Source organism: Symphalangus syndactylus, chromosome 18, assembly GCF_028878055.3.
Source record: "Symphalangus syndactylus isolate Jambi chromosome 18, NHGRI_mSymSyn1-v2.1_pri, whole genome shotgun sequence".
In the NCBI taxonomy this organism is placed as follows: Eukaryota; Metazoa; Chordata; class Mammalia; order Primates; family Hylobatidae; genus Symphalangus; species Symphalangus syndactylus.
Window position 1 is genome coordinate 67374285 of NC_072440.2, and position 20531 is coordinate 67394815.

The 20531-nt window shown below is 44.3% G+C and overlaps 1 protein-coding gene across 4 annotated transcripts in view; it reads right to left on the minus strand.

The window, feature by feature from the left end:
• RNF185 (ring finger protein 185) overlaps positions 1–19564 on the minus strand; it is a 28082-nt gene extending 8518 nt beyond the window's left edge. Inside the window, exons 1-6 of one of the 4 annotated variants that reach the window (XR_010117162.1) lie at positions 18552–18570; positions 14965–15070; positions 11577–11800; positions 5741–5759; positions 2865–2977; positions 1285–1505 (exon numbers count right to left, since the gene is read on the minus strand). Coding sequence is in view for 3 of the 4 variants with exons in the window: in XM_055252497.2 (XP_055108472.1) it covers positions 1451–1505; positions 2865–2977; positions 5741–5759; positions 11577–11752 (363 nt within the window). In the remaining variant the exon portion in view is untranslated. Of the gene's footprint in view, positions 1–1284; positions 1506–2864; positions 2978–5740; positions 5760–11576; positions 11801–14964; positions 15071–18551; positions 18770–19126 lie in introns of those variants that run through there. The other 3 variants (XM_055252497.2, XM_063623613.1, XM_055252499.2) reach the window with 3 other exon arrangements.
• Positions 19565–20531: the final 967 nt, after the last annotated feature.

Genomic DNA, 20531 nt, shown 5'->3' on the forward strand with positions numbered 1-20531 from the left:
CTCCAGCCTGGGCAACAAGAGTGAAACTTTGTCTCAAAAAAAAAAAAAAAAAAAGTGTGCAAAGATGGTTATTGTAGCATTATTTAAATAGCAAAATGGGGAAACAACTAAAAGGTCCTTCGATGAGGAAAACCCAAATTATAATGAATCAAAACTCAATGGGTTCCCAGCAATAGCATGGAAAAATAAAAAATAATAAAAAACTCAATGGAATAAATGGCAGCCTAAATAATAAAGAGGACACTTCAGAGCATCATGGAAAACCTGCCAAAATTAAATTTTAAAGCAAACAGAATGGTGATGGCTACATAAAAATACATATGCACAGCATATAGATGAAGAGAACATGAGGAAATGAGAATATACTTGTTCTGGGCTCTTGGCAATGGTGGGTAAATATTTTGCTTTTAAAATTTCTTTAACATTTTAACAGAATTTTTTTAAGAATAACATTTGATGTAAATATGCAAAAAATTTAAATAATTTTGTTCCTAGCCACTAAATCACTAGAGATAAATGTGCAATTTTTTTTAGCCAGTAATCTTACTTCTAAGAATTTATCCTAAGCCAGGCACAGTGGTTCACGCCTGTAATCCTAACACTTTGGGAGGATGAGGTTGGAGGATTGCTTGAGCCCAGGAGTTAGAGACCAGCCTGAGCAACATGGTGAGACCTTGTTTCTACCAAAAACAAACAAACGAAAAAGACAAAAAAAACCCCAAAAAACTAGCTGGGCATGGTGCCGTGCACCTGTGGTCCCAGCTACATGGGAGGCTGAGGTAGACTGAGCTCATGAGGTCGGGGCTACAGTGAACTGTGATCACGCCACTGTACTCCAGCCTGGGCTACAGAGTGAGACCCTGTCTTATCCTAATAAAATAATAATGAACATGCTCACAAATTTATCTATAAGTTCATCAGGATTTTTTTTAACTTGGAAAAAGAAAGCTGCTAAATGTCTAACAAAGGATTGAATTATGTTAAATACACACAACTAAATGCTAAACAGGTAGTTAGTAAAATATTGCTGGCAATGCAAAATCTCAAGATAATACTAAAAGACTCCCACTCACACAAAGAAGGCACTAAATATCTGTAGAACAAATGAAATTTTAAGAGAGGGTTATAAAACAGGAGCCACATATTATAAAAAACAAAAAACAAAAATTGTAAAAAGTATACACACATCTGTAAAATACATGCATAGATTTGTAAAATTTGTGTGTATATATAATTATAGAAAAATGGAAGAGAAAATATAACCAAAATGTTTCCAGTGGTTACCTCTGGATTGGTGTGGTTATAAGTGATTTTTTCCCCCTCTTTTCCTTTCTGTATTTTACAAGTTTTCCTTTACTTTTATAATCAAAGAGGAAAATTGTAAGGCTAAGAAGGAAACTTCTAAAGCCATCAGCTCATTTGTAGAAGCTTCTCCTAGAATGTTCCTCACCCCTCTATTCTCCGGCTCTGGCCTCTGTCCTTGAGGACGAGGAGGGGTCTTCTCTCTGAAACAGAAATGGTGTAAAATAAGTCTATTACAAATTGCTTTGAGTTGCTCCCTGTGAGGACCTGGAGCTCTTTACCAACAGGGTCAGGGCCATAGCCTCTTTCTTGCCCAGGACATGAACTTATGCCAGATTAATTCTCCAAATACTAACTCTTCATTCTACCTGCAACTGTTCTTCCTACGTGTATAGAGAACCAGGGAGAAAATCGGCTTGTTATGAGATATTCACCAGAAAGCACTACAGCCTACTCCTCTTATAGAGATCCTGACTCAGGTCGGTTAGGAATCATGGCCAGATGCCTTCCCTGGGCCTGCTATAGATATCAGAAATCCCAAATCCATACTGGAACAGAGGACGAGTTGTCAGCAGTAAGGGCTGAGGTTCATGGTTTCTCTGACCTTCCCCTATTAACTTCAGCTCTATCTCCCACTATTCTTGGGCAAATACCCGATGCTACTATTTTTGAGTCTCACCCCCTCTAATCACTCAACCCATGAATACTCAATTGAGGGCTTAGTTATACAATAAGCATTATGCAGGATGCTATAATACTAAGACTGATGACAGACCCAACCCTTGAGGTGTTTGTGGTTTCAAGGGGGATAGAGCCAGTCACATGACAGTGTGGTGGGAACTGGGTGAGAGCAACTAATGTGAAGAAGACAGACCACTTCAAGGAAGAGGGGACTTTAGGGCTGCTCATAAGAGATGAGTAGAAGTTAGAGGAGCAGGTGGGGGTAGAGGGGTAGCTTGAGCAGGACTGGGGAAGGAAGAAGGCAGAAGAGAGAGCAAATACACAGGCTGATAAATGTGAAAGAGCAAGTCCCTTTAAGAGAAGTCTAATATGTCAGGTACACAGCATGTGCTAGGGTAGCTGGATAAAGGTAAGAGATTCTTCTGGAGAGCTTGGGGATGCCAGACCATGAAGGGCTCTCAATACTTGTGTTTGTTGAATGCTGGACCCATGCACATCTCCATTTCTAGAAATCCCAAACTCCACAAAGTCACCCAGATCCTGTTTCCCCTCCCCCCATGCTTCATACATCACTGATGCAGTAACCCTACTCCCTGGAGCCTCTCCTGCTACATATCCTGCTTCCCAGGCTGTGGAAATGCTCTTTCGCAGGGCTCTGCACACTTGTGATTGTGATGTCTGTTCACTGCTGGGTCCCAGCAAATGGCAACTTGGATCCCCTCTCTTCCCTCCCCTCCTAGCTGACTCTCATCTGGATGAGACTGCTTTGACACCAAGGGATCATCTAGTACTAAGTAAAGGGTGGGGTTAGGGGATGCTGAATGGGAGTGAATTCACGTCCAAGGGGAGAAGTGGGTAGGAGAGGCATCCTAAGTCCTCACCTGGGGTCCTGTTGCCCAGTGCTGCCCCTTCCATAGAGGGGGATGACCTTGTCTCGGCTGATGCCAGCTTTGCAAACAGGACACACCTGTCTGTTAGGTCTGGTCTCCAACCACTGCAAACAGGAGAGAAAAATGCATGGATGGCCCAAGACCCACCAGAGTGATCAGCCAGAGTCACCAGAACAACACAGGCCAGAGGCCTCAAACTGGGAAACACTAGCATGAGCAGGGAACACCTCAAGGAACCTGACTCCCATTCCTTCTGCCATTCAACAAATACTTACCAGTGGTAAAATCAAAATTGCTTTAAATATCATCATAATTGGCCTGGTGCAGTGGTTCATGCCTGTAATCCCAGCACTTTGGGAGGCAGAGGTGGGTGGATCACCTGAGGTCAGGAGTTCAAGAGCAGCCTGACCAACAAGGTGAAACCCTGTCTCTACTAAAAATACAAAAATTAGCCAGACGTGGTGGCACATGCCTGTAGTTCCAGCTACTCGGGAGGCTGAGGCAGGAGAATCGCTTGAACCCGGGAGGCGGAGGTTGCAGTGAGCTGAGATTGCACCACTGCATTCCAGCCTGGGCAACAGAGCAACACTCTGTCTCAAAAAAAGAAAAAATCATCACAATTAAACAGGCTTCTTCATGCTTTGTTTCTCTCTAGGGCCTCCTAGCAACACAGGGGGAGGGAAACTGCAAGCGTGGGGCTGTCAAGTCTGACATACCCAGCCTCAATTTAGGCTGCTGGTATAAGTACAGCAAACTTTAAATCCCCACCTTCCCAGTAGGAGCAACTGTATTTTCCTGTCAGTCATATTCTTCTTTCTGTGATTTTTCATTTTTTTTCCCCCAGACAGAGTCTTGCTCTGTCACCCAGGCTGGAGTGTAGTGGCACGATCTCAGCTCACTGCAACCCCTGCCTCCTGGGTTCAAGCAATTCTCCTGTCTCAGCCTTCCAAGTAGCTGGGATTACAGGCGCCCACCACTGCGCCTGGCTAATTTTTGTATTTTTAGTAGAGACAGGGTTTCACCATGTTGGCCAGGCTGGTCTCAAACTCCTGACCTCGTGATCTGCCTGCCTTGGTCTGCCAAAGTGCTGGGATCACAGGCATGAGCCACCGTGCCCGGCCAATTTCTCATTTTTATAGCATTTCCCCAACAACTGTGTATCCCAGGCATCAGAATCAGGAGACAACCTGATCATTTTCTGGTGACTTACCACATGCTAAAGGATAGGTTTTGCTCATTATCTAAATTTGCTTAATGCTTTTTATGTACTTTCATTGATTTTTCGCATTCCTATTTCTTTCAATATAAAAAAATCCCATTTTGGGTTTCTCAGGCCCTTTCACTGGTTACATTAAAAATTTTTGTTTAGGCCAGGCGCGGTGGCTCACGCCTGTAATCCCAGCACTTTGGGAGGCTGAGGCGGGTGGATCACCTGAGGTCAGGAGTTCAAGACCAGCCTGGGGAACATGGTGAAACTCCATTGTCTCTACTAAAAAGACAAAAAAAACTAGCCGGGTGTGGTGGTGTGCACCTGTAATCCCAGCTACCCAGGAGGCTGAGGCACAAGAATCGCTTGAACCTGGGAGGCAGAGGTTCCAGTGAGCCAAGATCTCACCATTGCACTCTAGCCTGGGCTACAGAGTAAGACTGTCTCAAAAAAAAAAAAAAAAAATTAATTTTCTTAAAAAACAAGTGATAAAAATGTTTTGGGGTTTTTTTTGGGGGGGTTGTTTTTTTTTTCGTTTTTTTTTTTTTTTTTTTTTTTTTTTTCTCGAAACAGAGTCTCACCATGTCACCCAGGCTGGAGTGCAGTGGTGCAATCTCAGCTCACTGCAACCTCTGCCTCCCAGATTCGAGCGATTCTTGTGCCTCAGCCTCCCTAGTAGCTGGGACTACGGGCGTGCACCACCACGCCCAGCTAATTTTTATATTTTTTGTAGATACGGGGTTTTGCCATGTTGGCCAGGCTGTTATCAAACTCCTTGCCTCAAGTGATCCACCTGCCTCGGCCTCCCTAAGTGCTGGAATTACAGGCGTGAGCCACCACACCTGGCCAAAACGTGTTTTTATAAACATTCTATAAACATGAATCTAGGACTTCAGGGCTAAGAAGATGGCAGCATTGAACAATTTTATTTCCTACTCTTACTGTTCATAGCTCCAAAACTTATATGTTACATGTTCTTCATAAACTCACAGTCAATATGTACTACCAGGTCCCGCTGGGGACAGAATGTGCAGCCCTGTTCCCACCTTCTTTCTCCCATCCAGATTCTGAAGCTTTAGCAGTCTGGAACTTTTGTCCTCCCCCACATTCCCAGGCCACCTACAAGTGTGGTACTCTACTGCTGACGACCAGGGAGACATTCAGCTGGCTGTGATTATTCACAGCCACTTGTGAATGCCAGGCCCAGCTCTGTCTCACCAAGCAGGTGCTAAAGCTGGGAAAATAGACTTTTCTCTCCTCACAAAAGCTCTTTGTTGACACCAAAAAAGTTTTCCCCTTCCTAATATTTTCATAACCTTTAAGGGCTGGGGGACTGTTGATATGATAGGAGGTACTGTTTTAATAGAAGCAGAATATCAAAAATAAAAAGGACCTAACTAACATACTATCAATCCAATCCAATTTATAAATGAGTAACTGAGATCCACAAAGGCCATCTGTGGCAGAATTAGGAACATCCCAATTTCATCAAGTGCCTGTCAGTGGGCAGGTATGTAAAGAAGGCTGGGTTGGGGGGTAAGTAAGCAAATGAGCCCACAAGCAGGGCAGATTGCAGCTTCTGACAGCAGTCTCCTGAGACTAGGGCTCTCTTGTGCAACCATAGCTGATGAAAGACAAAGTAAAATGAAATGCATCTTACCTGATGTAAACACGGCCAACTACCAGAGTCCCCAGGGCAACCAGTCATCAAGGAGAAGGAGAAAAGGGGAAAGGAAGAAAAATGCTTTCATTAGCAGAAACACTTGATGGGTGGAGTGGTAGTAGCAGAATGAGAAAACAGGAGTAAACTATGGAGCACTGCATGCCCACTGAGGTTCTGTAGGGATTACTGGTATCGGAAATTAGAAAAAACTGGGGTAAAAATCACAGAAAAAAAATAACACAATGGAGATAAGACCCCAGCCTCTGCCCCTAAGATCTCAGTATATGTGAAATCCCCAGGGCTCAGACCACACAGACCCAGCTTCTCTACAAATCACCCTGTGAGAGTGATAACATCTGAAGGAATCCAATAAAAGCTAAGGATACCCTGTGCAAAAAATTGATGGGGGCATTCACATACACATGTACTACACACTATTTTACACTCAATTTCAGTGGGTTCATAGCCTCCTTGGGCTCACAAGGGATGTATGGACTCTCAGGTAGTCCAGATCCAGTTTAACAAAATCTTCAGGCTGTCCTCATCCTTGAGAACTCTCCTAGCAGGAAGCAGCTTAAAAGTTCAGGTCTACTCTAAAAGCATCTTTAAGTAATAGAAAGGATGGGGATGCTACTTGACAGAAAGGGTTACCTTCAGCTTAGAGAGCTGCTGTCCAATCTGTCCATTTTCAAATGAGGAAACCAAAGCTCAGAAACATAAAATGAACAGCATCAGGATTAAAAAAAAAAGTCTCCTGACTTCTAGTTCATTGCCCTTTCTATAATCTAACACCACATACAAAAAAAATGACATCTACAGAATTGAAAGAAAAGTATTCAACTCCACTTATTTTTTTTTTTTGAGACGAAGTTTTGCTCTTGTTGCCCAAGCTGGAGTGCAGCTCACTCAGTTCACTGCAACCTCCGCCTCCCAAGTTCAAGCGATTCTCCTGCCTCAGCCTCCTGAGTAGCTGGGATTATAGGTGTGCGCCACCATGTCCAGCTAATTTTTTGTATTTTTAGTAGAAATGGGGTTTCACCATGTTAGTCAGGCTGGTCTCAAACTCCTGACCTCAGGTGATCCGCCTGCCTTGGCCTCCCAAAGTGCTGGGATTAAAGGTGTGAGCCACCGTGTCTGGCCCACATTTGTAATTTCTTTCTCTCGTTTATTTAGTTAACACATATCTACTGTGTACCTACTATGTAGGCCAGGACAGTGGAAAATGCAGGCATGGCTTCTGTACCTCACATACCAAGTATCTTTAGCTGAGTACACTTTGAACTCAAAGGATAGTTCCTTTTCCAATTCCTGAACCACAGTTTAGCTTCACAAACCAAATACACAATCTTCCTGGCCATAACATCTGACTCCAACATTAATCTTGCAATGTCATTCTAAACTGAGTGGAGAATACCCCAAATCATGGCAGATCTCCACTGGCAAGTTCCCTTAAAGGCTCTAGGGGAGAAATGGAGGTGAATGAATGACCCTCAGGGGAAAGTCAGGCTTTATAACAATGACCATTCTTCCCATTTATTAAGCAACGATAGTCATGTATCACTGAATGACAAGGATAGTTCTGAGAAATGTGTCATTAGGCAATTTCATCATTGTGTGAGCATCACAGAGTGTACTTACACAAATCTAGCTGAACTAGCTTACTACACACCTAGGCCACATAGTATTGCCTATTGCTCCTAAGCTACAAACCTGAATAGCATGTGAATATCGTAGGTAACTGTAACAGAGTAGTAAATATTTGTGTATTTAAACATACCTAACAGAGCCAAGGTGTGGCGGCTCACGCCTGTAATCCCAGCACTTTGGGAGCTGAGGTGGGCAGATTATTTGAGGTCAGGAGTTCGAGACCAGCCTGGCCAACATGGTGAAACCCCATCTCTATTAAAAATACAAAAACTAGCCATGTGTGGTGGCACATGCCTGTAATCCCAGCTACGTGGGAGGCTGAAGCACGAGAATCACTTGAACCCGGGAGGTGGAGGTTGCAGTGAGCTGAGATCGTGCTACTCAATCTGGAGTGCCACTGCACTCCAGCATGGGTGACGCAGTGAGACTCCATCTCAAAAAAAAACAAAAACCAGGCTGGGCGTGGTGGCTCACGCCTGTAATCCCAGCACTTTGGGAGGCTGAGGCGGGTGGATCACCTGAGATCAGGAGTTCAAGACCAGCCTGGCCAACACGGTAAAACCCCATCTCTACTAAAAATACAAAAATTAGTCAGGTGTGGTGGCACATATGCGTAATCCCAGCTTCTCGGGAGGCTGAAGCAGGAGAATCATTTGAACCTGGGAGGCAGAGGTTGCAGTGAGCCAAGATCACGCCACTGCACTCCAGCCTGGGCAACAGAGTGAGACTCCTTCTCAAAAAAACAACAAACAAACAAACAAACAAACAAAAAATTCAACATACCTAACATAGAAAAGGTAACGCACTGCTCTGTGACATTATAAAATCACTAGATTATAGGAACTTTTCAGGTCCATCATCATCTTATGAGACCGCTGTTGGATATGTAGTCCATTGTTGACCAAAATGTCATTATGTACTGTGACTGTACTGTGTGCCACGTTGTGGCTGAATACCTTTTCATTTCTTAATGTCACTGGACGGTCACGTTAACCTATAAGGCAGTACCATTATCTCCATCTTGCAGATGAGGAAACCAAAGTACAGGGAAGCTAGCAGATTTGCTCAGGGATGCGCCATCCAGACTGGAAGCATCTGTTTCATTTTAGAGTCTGTGTTCTTTCCAATGGCATTCTGCCTTTAAAAAAAAAAAAATTGATAGCAGCCATGGTGGCTCACACCAGTAATCCCAGCACTTTGGGAGGCCGAGGCGGGCAGATAACGAGTTCAGAAGATCGAGACTATCCTGGCCAACATGGTGAAAACCTCTCTCTACTAAAAATACAAAAATTAGCTGGGTGTGGTGGTGTGCGCCTGTAATCCCAGCTACCTGGGAGGCTGAGGCAGGAGAACTGCTTGAACTTGGGAGGCAGAGATTGCAGTGAGCTGAGATTGTGCCACTGCACTCCAGCCTGGTGACAGAGCAAGACTTCGTCTCAAAAAAAAAAAAAAAAAATTGACACAGGGCCGGGTATGGTGGCTCACGCCTGTAATCCTAGCACTTTGGGAGGTCGGGGTGGGCAGATCACTTGAGGTGAGGAGTTTGAAACCAGCCTGGCCAGCATGGCGAAGCCCCATCTCTACTAAAAATACAAAAAGAAAATTAGCCGGGCGTGGTGGTGCATTCCTGTAGTCCCAGCTACTTGGGAGGCTGAGACAGGAGAACCACTTGAGCCCAGGAGGCAGAGGTTGCAAGTGAGCCGAGACTGCACCACTGCACTCCAGCCTGGGCAACAGAGCAAAGTTGTCTCCACAAAAAAAAAAAAAAAAAAAAAAAAAAAGATATACAATAGCTGTATGTTTAAATATATATACAGTTAATATATATATAATACATAATTTTAATTTATAATCTTAAAATTTATAATTATAAAATTTAATAAATACATACACATACACACACACACATATATATACACACTTTTTTTTTTTTTTTTGAGATGGAGTTTTGCACTGTTGCCCAGGCTGGAGTGTAGTGGCGCAATCTCAGCTCACTGCAACCACCGCTTCCTGGGTTCAAGATATTCTCCTGCCTCAGCCTCCCGAGTAGCTGGGATTATAGGTGCATGCCACCACACCCAGCTAATTTTTGTATTTTTAGTAGAGATGGGGTTTCGCCATGTTGGCCAGGTTGGTCTTGAACTCTTGACCTCAAGTGATCCACCCGCCTCAGCCTCCCAAAGTGCTGGGTGCTGGGATTACAAGCATGAGCCACTGCGCCCAGCCAGAATGAATATATATATATATATATATATATACACACACACACACATACATACACACACACACACACACACACATATATATATATATAATTTTTTTTTTTTTTTTTGAGATGGAGTCTTGCTCTGTCACCCAGGCTGGAGTGCAGTGGCGCAATCTCAGCTCACTGCAAGCTCCGCCTCCTGGGTTCACGCCATTCTCCTGCCTCAGCCTCCCCAGCAGCTGGGACTACAGGCGCACGCTGCCACACCCGGCTAATGTTTTTTTTTTTTTTTTTAGTAGAGACGGGTTTCACCGTGTTAGCCAGGATGGTCTCGATCTCCTGACCTTGTGATCCGCCCACCTTGACCTCCCAAAGTGCTGGGATTACAGGTGTGAGCCACCGCGCCCAGCCCAGAATATATACATTTTTTAAGAGACAGGGTCTCTCTCTGTTGCCTACACTGGAGTGCAGTGATACAATCATAGCTCACCGTAGCCTCGAATTCCTGGGCTCAAGCCTTCCTCCCACCTCAGTCTCCCGAGTAGCTAGGACTACAGGCACCGCCACCATGCCTGACTAGTTTTAAACATAGTGGGGCCTCACTATGTTGCCCAGACTCATCTTGCACTCCTGGGCTCAAGTGATCCTCCCACCATGGCCTCTCAAAGTGTTAGGATTACATGTGTGAGCCACTGAGCCCAGCCATAATAGCTGTACATATTTTTTATGTTATATGTGATAATTTGATACATTCACATAATCAAATCAGGGGTATCCTGTCTTTTAATTCTTAATTTTGTCAGTCATTTCAAGTCCTGGTTTTACGATACCCTGAAGTATCCTGAATTTCTAGGAGAATGTGGATCACAATAGCTTTTACACAAAATGGTAATTAGGGCAAGAGCCTCAAGAACAAAAATCTCTGCTCCATTCTATTTATTCACCAATAAATTGATGTTTTACGCTGTTGCCAACTTAAAATCCCTTAAATATTGTTTAAACGGCCTTTTCTTCACACGATTTCTCTGCTCAAAAATATTCATTACTTCTATGTCCCTTTAGTCGAATCTGGGTTTGATAATCTGGCTCAACACTCCTGTCACCATTATTTTTCCTAACACTCCCAGACCCTCATCCAGAGTGCTGTGAGAGGTATACAGTAGCCTCAAGGGTCTCAGATGAGTCCAACAGTGCATGTGCCTGTCCCTAGAAACTCCCTGCCTTGGGGTGACACACACACCCTTCGCCTTTACCTAGCATTTTTCGATCTACCTTTCAAGGTTCAGCTCAAAATCTCAAGACAAAAAAAAAAAACACACACACACACACACACAAAAACAAAATCCAACCTTCACCTTGCACCTAGGTTCTCAAAGAGCCAGAAAGGGCTCCTGTAACCATCAAGGCTGGAACAGACACCGACCTTGACACTTCATTTTGATGAGTGTATCTATCTATATATAAACATAAAATATAGTAACAATTATAGTCATAGCTAACACATAGTATTTATTGCAAGCTATGTGCTCTTCTAAGCCTTTTACATATTTTGAGTCATTTAATGCTTGCAAATGACCCTGTAAAATGAGGCAGAATGTGTGTAAGCACTTTGTCCAAGGTCAAACAGGAAGGTGGCAGAGTCAAGCTTCAGAAGGAGGAAGCCCAGTTCCACAGTCCTTGCTTATAACCATTATGCTATACTGCCTCTACTTGCACAACAAGTAGCAGGTAGTAAGTGCTCACTAAATGCTAAGTATTATTACTTTAGAGATGGGGAGAAGGAGCTCAGAGTGGACAGGATTTGCCCAAGGTCATCCAGCTCATTGGTAGCAGAGCTGGGATGGGATCTCAGGTCTCTTGTCCCTTGAGCCTGAGTGTATTCCCAAAGTGGGCAGGAAGCATTCTGCTCCAAACCGCCCAGGGCCACAGGCTTTCCAAACTTGGCAATGTGCTCTCTGGGGTGGGAGCAGGGGTACTGACCAGAAGAGGTGGCCACACAGGCTGATGACGGCATCCTTGGCTGTGTCCAAGCAGATGTTGCACTCGAAAGTACTGTCCTGCCCTCCGCTCTCGCCAGCGCCATTGCTGCTCCCACTGGGCCCCCCTGCACTGGAGTTCTCAGGAGATGCAGAGGCCGAGGGCCCCTTGCTTGCCATCCTTGGCTGTCAGCGAAGCTCTGAGTGAAGACTCTCCCCAGGGAAATCCTAAAAGGCAGAGAACTCTTGACTGCCCATTTCTGCAGCCCTCTCCCCCCCAGCTTCCATGCCAACATTCCTGTCTTCTCTCAGCTCCAGAGCTGATTAGGACTGAATCCCTGAGCAGACTTCCCAAAGCGCTACAGAAGACAAGAGTTGTAGGGCACCACTACCCAGAGGGCAGTGACCCAGAAACTTCTCATGAACGTGATCCAGAATATATCACACAGATACACAAACTCCACCAAATACAGAGCAGCCTCCAGATGGTTCTCCACAGGAACCAGGACCTTGTCTCACTCGTCTTTAGATTCCCCCACGATAATCAACCCAGGTGACAAATATATGCTAAATTAAATGGAATGTTCAGGCTGTCCGGCCTCTATATTGGCAGGTGAATCTGCTGAGGCAGGAAGGTTGTGATTGTCATATGCCAGAATTTTTTTTTTTTTTTAAGAGACGGAGTTTCACTCTATCACCCAGGCTGGAGTGCAGTGGCACAATCTTGGCTCACTGCAACCTCTGCCTCCCGGGTTCAAGTGATTCTCCTGCCTCGGCCTCCTGAGTAGCTGGGATTACAGGTGCCTGCCACCACACCTGGCTAATTTTTGTATTTTTAGTAGAGATGGGGTTTCACCATGTTGGCCAAGCTGGTCTTGAACTCCTGACCTCAGGTGATCCACCTGCCTCAGTTTCCCAAAGTGCTGGGATTACAGGTGTGAGCCACTGTGCCCAGCCCATATGCCAGAATATTAAGAAATTCCTGTAACTATGAAAGGTTAGGAAGCTAACAAGGACCAGAAAGATCATCCGGTCCAAGGTCTTCCATATTGCAATCTTTTTCAATCCTCCTTCTGCCACATTGGAATACTATTCACCTTATTTTATCTAAATATATCAACTTTTTAGCCTCAGTACATTTAAAGAAGAGGTTTATGTCACTGTAATAAATGGAAAACCAGTAATACTTACCATAAGTAAAAAGGTTAATATAAAAGTAACAAATGAAAAGTTTACCCTCATACCACCTGACATCACCTGGCACACTCATACTATGTTTTGGACAATCTTGATCTGGTCCAATTTCTTTAGGAAACTGCAGTTACCTCGGGTAGCTGACTAATGTGGGGCTGAGACTGGGACTCATGGACACCCTGTTTGCACCGTACCACTACATACTAAACTGGCCACTAAATGCTGGTATAAACAGACCACTGTTGACTACCACCTCCAAGTCAAAGAACCCAGCCAGGAGTTGAACAAGAAAGAGGATAAAACCAACACCAAGGGATACCCAGGAATTCTGGATGCACATTAAGAATCTGTCAGGAGCCTTATCTGGCCACCCTCATCACCTCAGAAATTCCAAGTAGGAAATGTTGGCTGGCTACCACAGTCAGAGAAGTGGAGGCCTGGATACTGGATTCAGCCTCTAGCTTGCTAGTTGGTTCTGGGAACCTCCCTTTCCCTCTACTGATCACAATTTTCTCATCTGTAAAATGAGGCACTGGACTCCCTGGTGTCCTGGGTGGCCCCCTCTAGCTCTTAGACTGTGCCTCTCCAGGTCATCTTAACCTACTGTTACCTCCAAAGCAAGCGGCCCCTTCACAAGTTTAGGACTTACCACTGAAACACCAGAAGGTCGCCCTGATGTCAGCTTCCAGAGTATGAGAAGACAAGGACCAAAAAGTTACAGCCTTCTCAGACCCAGAAAGCTTCCTGCCTTCACACGGTGGACTCAGAGCTCTGGCCTCATAAGCGTCCCTCACCATGATACCAGCTCAGTGACTTGAGCAGAGAGAGGAGGCCAGCTCACCACTTTTTCACTCAGTTACATCATTTTACATAATGTCCCAGAAGGGTAGCTGGATGCTGGCGGCACCAGTGCCGTGCGCTGGCCTGGGCTCCAAGACCTTCTCTCCGACCTTCCTCTTCTCCATATTACACATGCTCTCTTCATCTTAGGATAAAACCCACTTTTGAGGGCCACATTACTGTCTTTCCTCATTATCCCAGCTCAACAATCCTAAGTACCCAACCTATGTGTGTTTCTTTAAAAAAAAAAAAATCTTAAAAAATTAAAAATTATGCATATAGATTTTGGAAAGACAACTGTAAAGTCAGATCAGTCACATCAGCCTCCTGATGTGATGCAACAGAAGTACACAGCACCACCAATGAAGCATGTTTGCGTTAAAACTCAGACACTAATCAAGCATCTAAAATAAATTACCAGCCAGGCATGGTGGCTCACGCCTGTAATCCCAGCACTTTGGGAGGCCGAGGCAGGTGGATACCTGAAGTCAGGAGTTCAAGACAAGCCTGGCCAACATGGTGAAACCCTGTCTCTACTAAAAACACAAAAATTAGCTGGGCATGGTGGCGCACGCCTGTAATCCCAGCTACTTGAGAAGCTGAGGCATGAGAATCACTTGAACCTGGGAGGCGGAGGTTGCAGTGAACTGAGATTGTGTCATCGCACTCCAACCTGGGTGACAGAGAGAGACTCCATCTCAAAAATAATAATAATAATAATAAATAAATTACCCATTTACAGAAAATATGGAGGATAGCTGCAAGTATTAAACGACTCCATGAAGATGTAATCAGCCAAATTCAGAATGTGGGACTTTCTACAGGACAAACAATAAAGTTCTACAAAAAATAAATAGCATGGACAGGATTGGGGTTATAGATTGAGATACGAGATATTCCAACCACTTGTAGTATGTGGGTCTTACTGGAACAAGATTCAAACAAACCAACTGTACAAAGACACTTGTGACACGACTGACAAAAACTGTTTAGCCTAGGTATTACTTGATATGAAGGAATTATTGTTGGCTGGGCATGGTGGCTCATGTCTACAATTCCAGCACTTTGCGAGGCCAAGGTGGGTGGATTGCTTGAGCTCAGGGGTTGCAGACCAGCCTGGGCAACATGGTGAAAACCTACCTCTACCAAAAAAAAAAATTAGCTGAGTGTGGTGGTGCATGTCTATGGTCCCAGCTACTCCAGAGGCTGAGGCAGGAGAATCGCTTAAGCTTGCGAGGCGGAAGTTGCAGTGAGCCAAGATTATACCACTGCATTCCAGCCTCAGTGACATAGTGACTCTGTCTAAAAATAAATAAATAAATAAAAATAAAGAATTAGCTGGGTGTGGTGGTGCACACCTGTAGTCAGGAGGCTGAGGTGGGAGGATCACTTGGGCCTGGGAGGTGGAGGCTGCAGTGAGCCGTGATTGTGCTGCTGCACGCCAGCCTGGGTGACACTGAAACCCTGTCTCAAAAAAAAAAAAAAGGAATTACTGTTAATTTTGTTGGGTATGATAATGACATTGCGCTTTTTTTTGTTTAAAACAAAACCTGATCTGCTAGAGACACATTTTTTTTAATATATATATATTTTTATTACACTTTAAGTTCTAGGGTGCATGTGCACAATGTGCAGGTTTGTTACATATGTACACATGTGCTATGTTGGTGTGCTGCACCCATTAACTCGTCATTTACATTAAGTATACCTCCTAATGCTATCCCTCCCCCCTCCCCCCACCCCACAACAGGCCCAGGTGTGTGATGTTCCCTTTCCTATGTCCAAGTGCTGTCACTGTTCAATTCCCACCTATGAGGGAGAACATGCGGTGTTTGGTTTTTTGTCCTTGCGATAGTTTGCTGAGAATGATGGTTTCCAGCTTCATCCATGTCCCTACAAAGGACATGAACACATCATTTTTTATGGCTGCATAGTATTCCACGGTGTATATGTGCCACATTTTCTTAATCCAGTCTACCACTGTTGGACATTTGGGTTGGTTCCAAGTCTTTGCTATTGTGAGTAGTGCCGCAATAAACATACATGTGCATTAGAGACACATATTTTTGAAGGAATACAATGTTTGGGATTTGCTTTAAAATACTCCAGGGGGGAAAAAATAAAAATGGAGAGAAAAGATGAAACAAGAACAAGGAAGTTGGTTGTTGAAGCTGGGTGATGAATGGAGGTTCACTGTAATAGTCTGTGTGTGTGTTTGAAAATTACAATAAAAGGTATTTTTTTTCTTTTTTTGAGATGGTCTTGCTCTGTTGCCCACGCTGGCGTGCAGTGGTGCAATCACAGCTCACTGTAGCCTCAACCTCCTGGGTTTAAGCAATCCCCTGCCTCAGCCTCCCAAGTAGCTAGGACTACAGGTGCATACCACCATGCTCAGCTAATTTTTAAATTATTTTGTAGAAACAAGGTCTATGTTGCCCAGGGTAGTCTCAAACTCCTCAGCCTCGCAATGAGCCACCATGCCTAGCCCCAATAAAAGGTATTTTTTAAAAAGATTAAGTTGTAGAAGAGTATGTATATAAACTTATTTGGGTAAAAACTAAGTATGTATATGAGTATGTATGTGTGTGGATCCATACACAGACAGACAGGCAGACATACACACACACACACACACACACACACAGAAAATGCCTAGAAAATACACATTAAACCATCAACAGTTATTTCTGGGATTATAAGGGTTAGGAGACATTGAATTATTATATTCTTATCCTGTTTCAATGTTTTATAACAAACAAGTATTACTTTCATAGAACATTTTTAAAAAGGAAATCATAAAATGTGAAGTATATTACATATGTTACAATAATGAATATAGGTATTAGAAAATGGCTTTAGGCCAGGCATGGTGGCTCATGCCTGTAACCCTAGTACTTTGGGAGGCCAAGGTAGGAGGATCACTTATGCCCAGGAGTTTGAGGCTGCAGAGAGCTATGAATGTACCATTGCACTCCAGCCTGGGCAATTAGAGCGAGACCCTGATTGTATATTAAAAAAAAAAAAAGTCTTTAACAATGTGGAAGAACATACTCAACTGTATTACTTTTTTTCTTCTTTTTTTTTTTGAGACGAGTCTCACTCTGTCACCCAAGCTGGAGTGCAGTGGCGTGATCTCGGCTCACTGCAACCTCCACCTCCCAGGTTCAAGCAATTCTCCCTGCCTCAGCTTCCTGAGTAGCTGGGCTTATAGGTGCCCACCACCACGCCCAGCTAATTTTTGTATTTTTTAGTAGAGACAGGGTTTCGCCATGTCGGCCAGGCTGGTCTTGAACTCCTGACCTCAGGTGATCCACCCACTTCAGCCTTCCAAAGTGCTGGGATTACACGTGTGAGCCACTGCACCCGGCCTTTACATGTATTACTTTTGAAATTAGTCAAAAGAATAATAATACATAAAATTTCCCCCCCCCCAAGTTCTGGTTTCCACCCCATGTTCTGGTTTTCCCCAATCCTGAAAGTTCTGAGTTGAAGTCCTGGTTCCATCACTGACTGTCCATATGGCCACGGTAGATCCCTTGATGATTTGAATCTCTTTTCTCACCTGAAAAGCGAGAGTATCATGCCTCCTACATGGCTACTGAGGTGGCCCTATGAAATAACACAGTGACCTGGAGGGCCCACCAAGGCAGGACAGGGCTGTTGCTGTTGGGGAGGCATACATTTCATACCATGTAACGTGGTCCACTGCCACCCCACTTCCTGGACCCAACAAAGCTGTGCATGGCCCATACTCCTACACACAGGCATAAGGGGACAACCAGGATCAACGTAGGTGTTGGAGTAGGAATGGTTAAGGGACAGTAACAGGTCAGCTCAGAGTTTGCAGGGAGTGGCAGCCTTGTGCCAGGCCAGGCACTGAGACAGGCCTGCATGTCCCAACTGTAGGCAGGCCATATCACTCTCCTTGTAATTCTTAGTAGACACCATGTGGTCCCCACCCAGGATCTAGAGCCTCATCCTAGCAGGCACTCAAGTATTTGCTGAGTGAGGATCGGCATGCATGACTGACTTTGGTCAACTCCCAGCTGGCTGGTCACCAACTTTTCTTTGTAACATATTCTGGGCCCCATAGCTGCATACTCAACCCTGGAGCCACCTCTCCTCACCTTCTCCTACCCCTATGCACAGGAATCTCAGCACACCAAGGTGGCATGGCAGAAATGAGCAGCTTCCCCTAGGGACTGTCTACTGAGCACCTACAGAACCATATGGGCCTACCAGGACTGGGACAGTGGCCCAAAACATAGAGGTTCCTGATCGGCTCAGGAACTAGGCAGAAAGAGAATCAGGTCCTGAGCATACCTATATGGCCATCCTGCTAAAATTTCTCATGGTCCCTGTAGAAGCTACAGACTTTGACCTGACCACAGAGCAACCTTGTTGTGGCTAGTTCTGAGCCCCTGTGCCTACCCTGACCATTCTTTTCTCCTGACCAGAATCCACTCTCTGGTTTTCAAAGCATTTTACATCTATCACTGTGTTTTATCCTCATGCCATTTTACAGATGAGGACACTGGGCCAGGGACATTAGAGGACTGCCTAAGGCCAGGACACCATGCAATGCCAAATTCGGACTTCCTAACACAATATCAGCACTCTCTTCATTCTTATATTTTTCTATTAACATGCTGCTTTACAAAATTAAATATCTGGTCTTTGTCTTCCCTCAAATTTATCGTGCAATGTTGTAACTTTTGTGCTGTTTGAAATGAGTGCAGAGTAAATTAATCACTCATCCATTTATTCATTCAACCAACCAACCAACAGTTTTCCAATGCCAATTACATTTGAGGTCTGGTGCTACCAACTGTGGAGGAGTTACAAGAGGAACAAGACCAAGTTGAGGCCTTGGAGTCTAGTACAGGAGCTGAAGGAACATAGATTAATTTTAAGAATCCTAAACAAGGGGCTCCATCAAACTCACCTGTTTTTCCTTTCGTTGTTGTTTTTGCCTGTTTTTCTTAAACAAAGCATCCTGTCACCCCATGAAAGATCTGGTTCCCAGATCCCTTCAGAGATTTAAACAGGATCTGGACCTAGATCAGGCCTAAGAATCTGTATGCTTTTAATGTAGCCCTCACTTTCTACCCTAGATGATTCTCTAATTAACAGAGTTTAGGAAACCCAGCTCTAGAAGAGGGTACAGCTCTATCAATAGCACAAAGCAATACCAACGAAATACAGTATTCTAGAAGGACAGAAACTTCAGGGCCTATCCAGCTACAACCCACAGGGACTAGAGAGAGGTCAGATAAACTTGGGGGGTAAGGGACAAATCTGCTGAATTCAGATCAATCAGCATTTGGTGCAACTGGAACACAGCTGATCATTTTAAGAAATAAGTTCATACCTAGTTTTGAAAAACAGTCCTAACTTTGAGATGTCCAGGGCAAGACATGTGGTGCTGGGACTAACGCAGATTTGCAATACTTAATGATCCTGTAGGAACACAGAGCCTGGCGGCTGAAGTTGACTGACCCAGTATCTTCGATATATTACCTTCCCAGAGCTGACCTTTGGTCCACTTGGTCTGGCCCACCTCACAGGAATTGAACAAGAAAGAGAACACGAGAGTTGAATATCCCTGCAGGAACCACCAGGGAACTTGACCTCATGAGGAAATCTCTCTGTAGCATTCTTAAATTCAATTATCAAGTTATAGAGAACTGTAGGAATTCATAATCTGCCTTTTCTGTCCCTTTAACTCCAAGAATTTCTAGACCAGGGTGTAGTGAGACACCTAGAAATGTTAATCTTAGATATGAAGATTATGAATTTGGGTGATAAATAACAGGCACGATCCCAGCAGAAGTCTCATTTCTGTAAGCACATGCTTATTCACAGGGAAGCTTTCTGCCAGGAACCCTGGCATGCCTGAGCTTGTCTATGCTGCTCATTAGACTGCTGCTGGACCACAGGTAGGCAGAAATGGGACCTGCATTCCAAGAATGTCTACATCACACTCATAGAAGGCTGGAATGGGAAGAACTCTGAATAAGTTTATTGGAACTTGGAACACACAGAAACCAGCTTTGAAATTTTAAAGTCTAAGTGGTATTTAGGTCCCTAGGCTAGCCCATGGAGATTTGGCCCTCAAATATAGGATCAGAAGAACAGAGAAGGCTGAAAGGATTGGCTTCTTTTCTCTTCATTGGGGCTGCACTGGTCCTTTTCTCTAGTTCCCTCTAATCTTCCTATCTACTTAGTAGATAGGAATGCATCTTCAAAGATTCATTAAAGATCCTATTACTTGCCAGGCATTCAACATACAGAAATAAAACATTTTTTTCAGTCTCAGATAAGTGAACCAACAAGGCAATCCAGTGTACTGGGAACTGACAGAAGTGTGTACATAGTACCTGAAGACAGGGAATGCTGGGGAGGATGTAGACACAGCACAAGGAACAAGTGCATAATTCATGGTAAGGCAGCAAGGGCTGGGACTAACGGATGAAGAAAAGCCTTTGACTCTTAGTGCCCTTCAGCCCTGGCCTGCCTGGCTCACATACCCTATAGGGTACCTAACCCAGATCTGCCTAACCTTCCAAAGGGCTCCATGATTTTAACGTCTCTTTTTCTCCCCAACTATCTCCCATTACCTGGTTAAATAAACTGGTACGTCCACATAATAGATTACATAGCCACTAAAAACAATGCTTCCACAGAGATTTTGCTTACATAGGAGTTTCAATTACATGACATAATGTTAAGTGAAAAAAACAGGATGGACTGGACGTGGTTGCTCACGCCTGTAATCTCAGCAGTTTGGGAGGCCGAGGCAGGCGGATTGCGAGGTCAGGAGATCGAGACCATCCTGGCTAACACGGTGAAACCCCGTCTCTACTAAAAATACAAAAAATTAGCCGGGCGTGGTGGCAGATACCTGTAGTCCCAGCAACTCGGG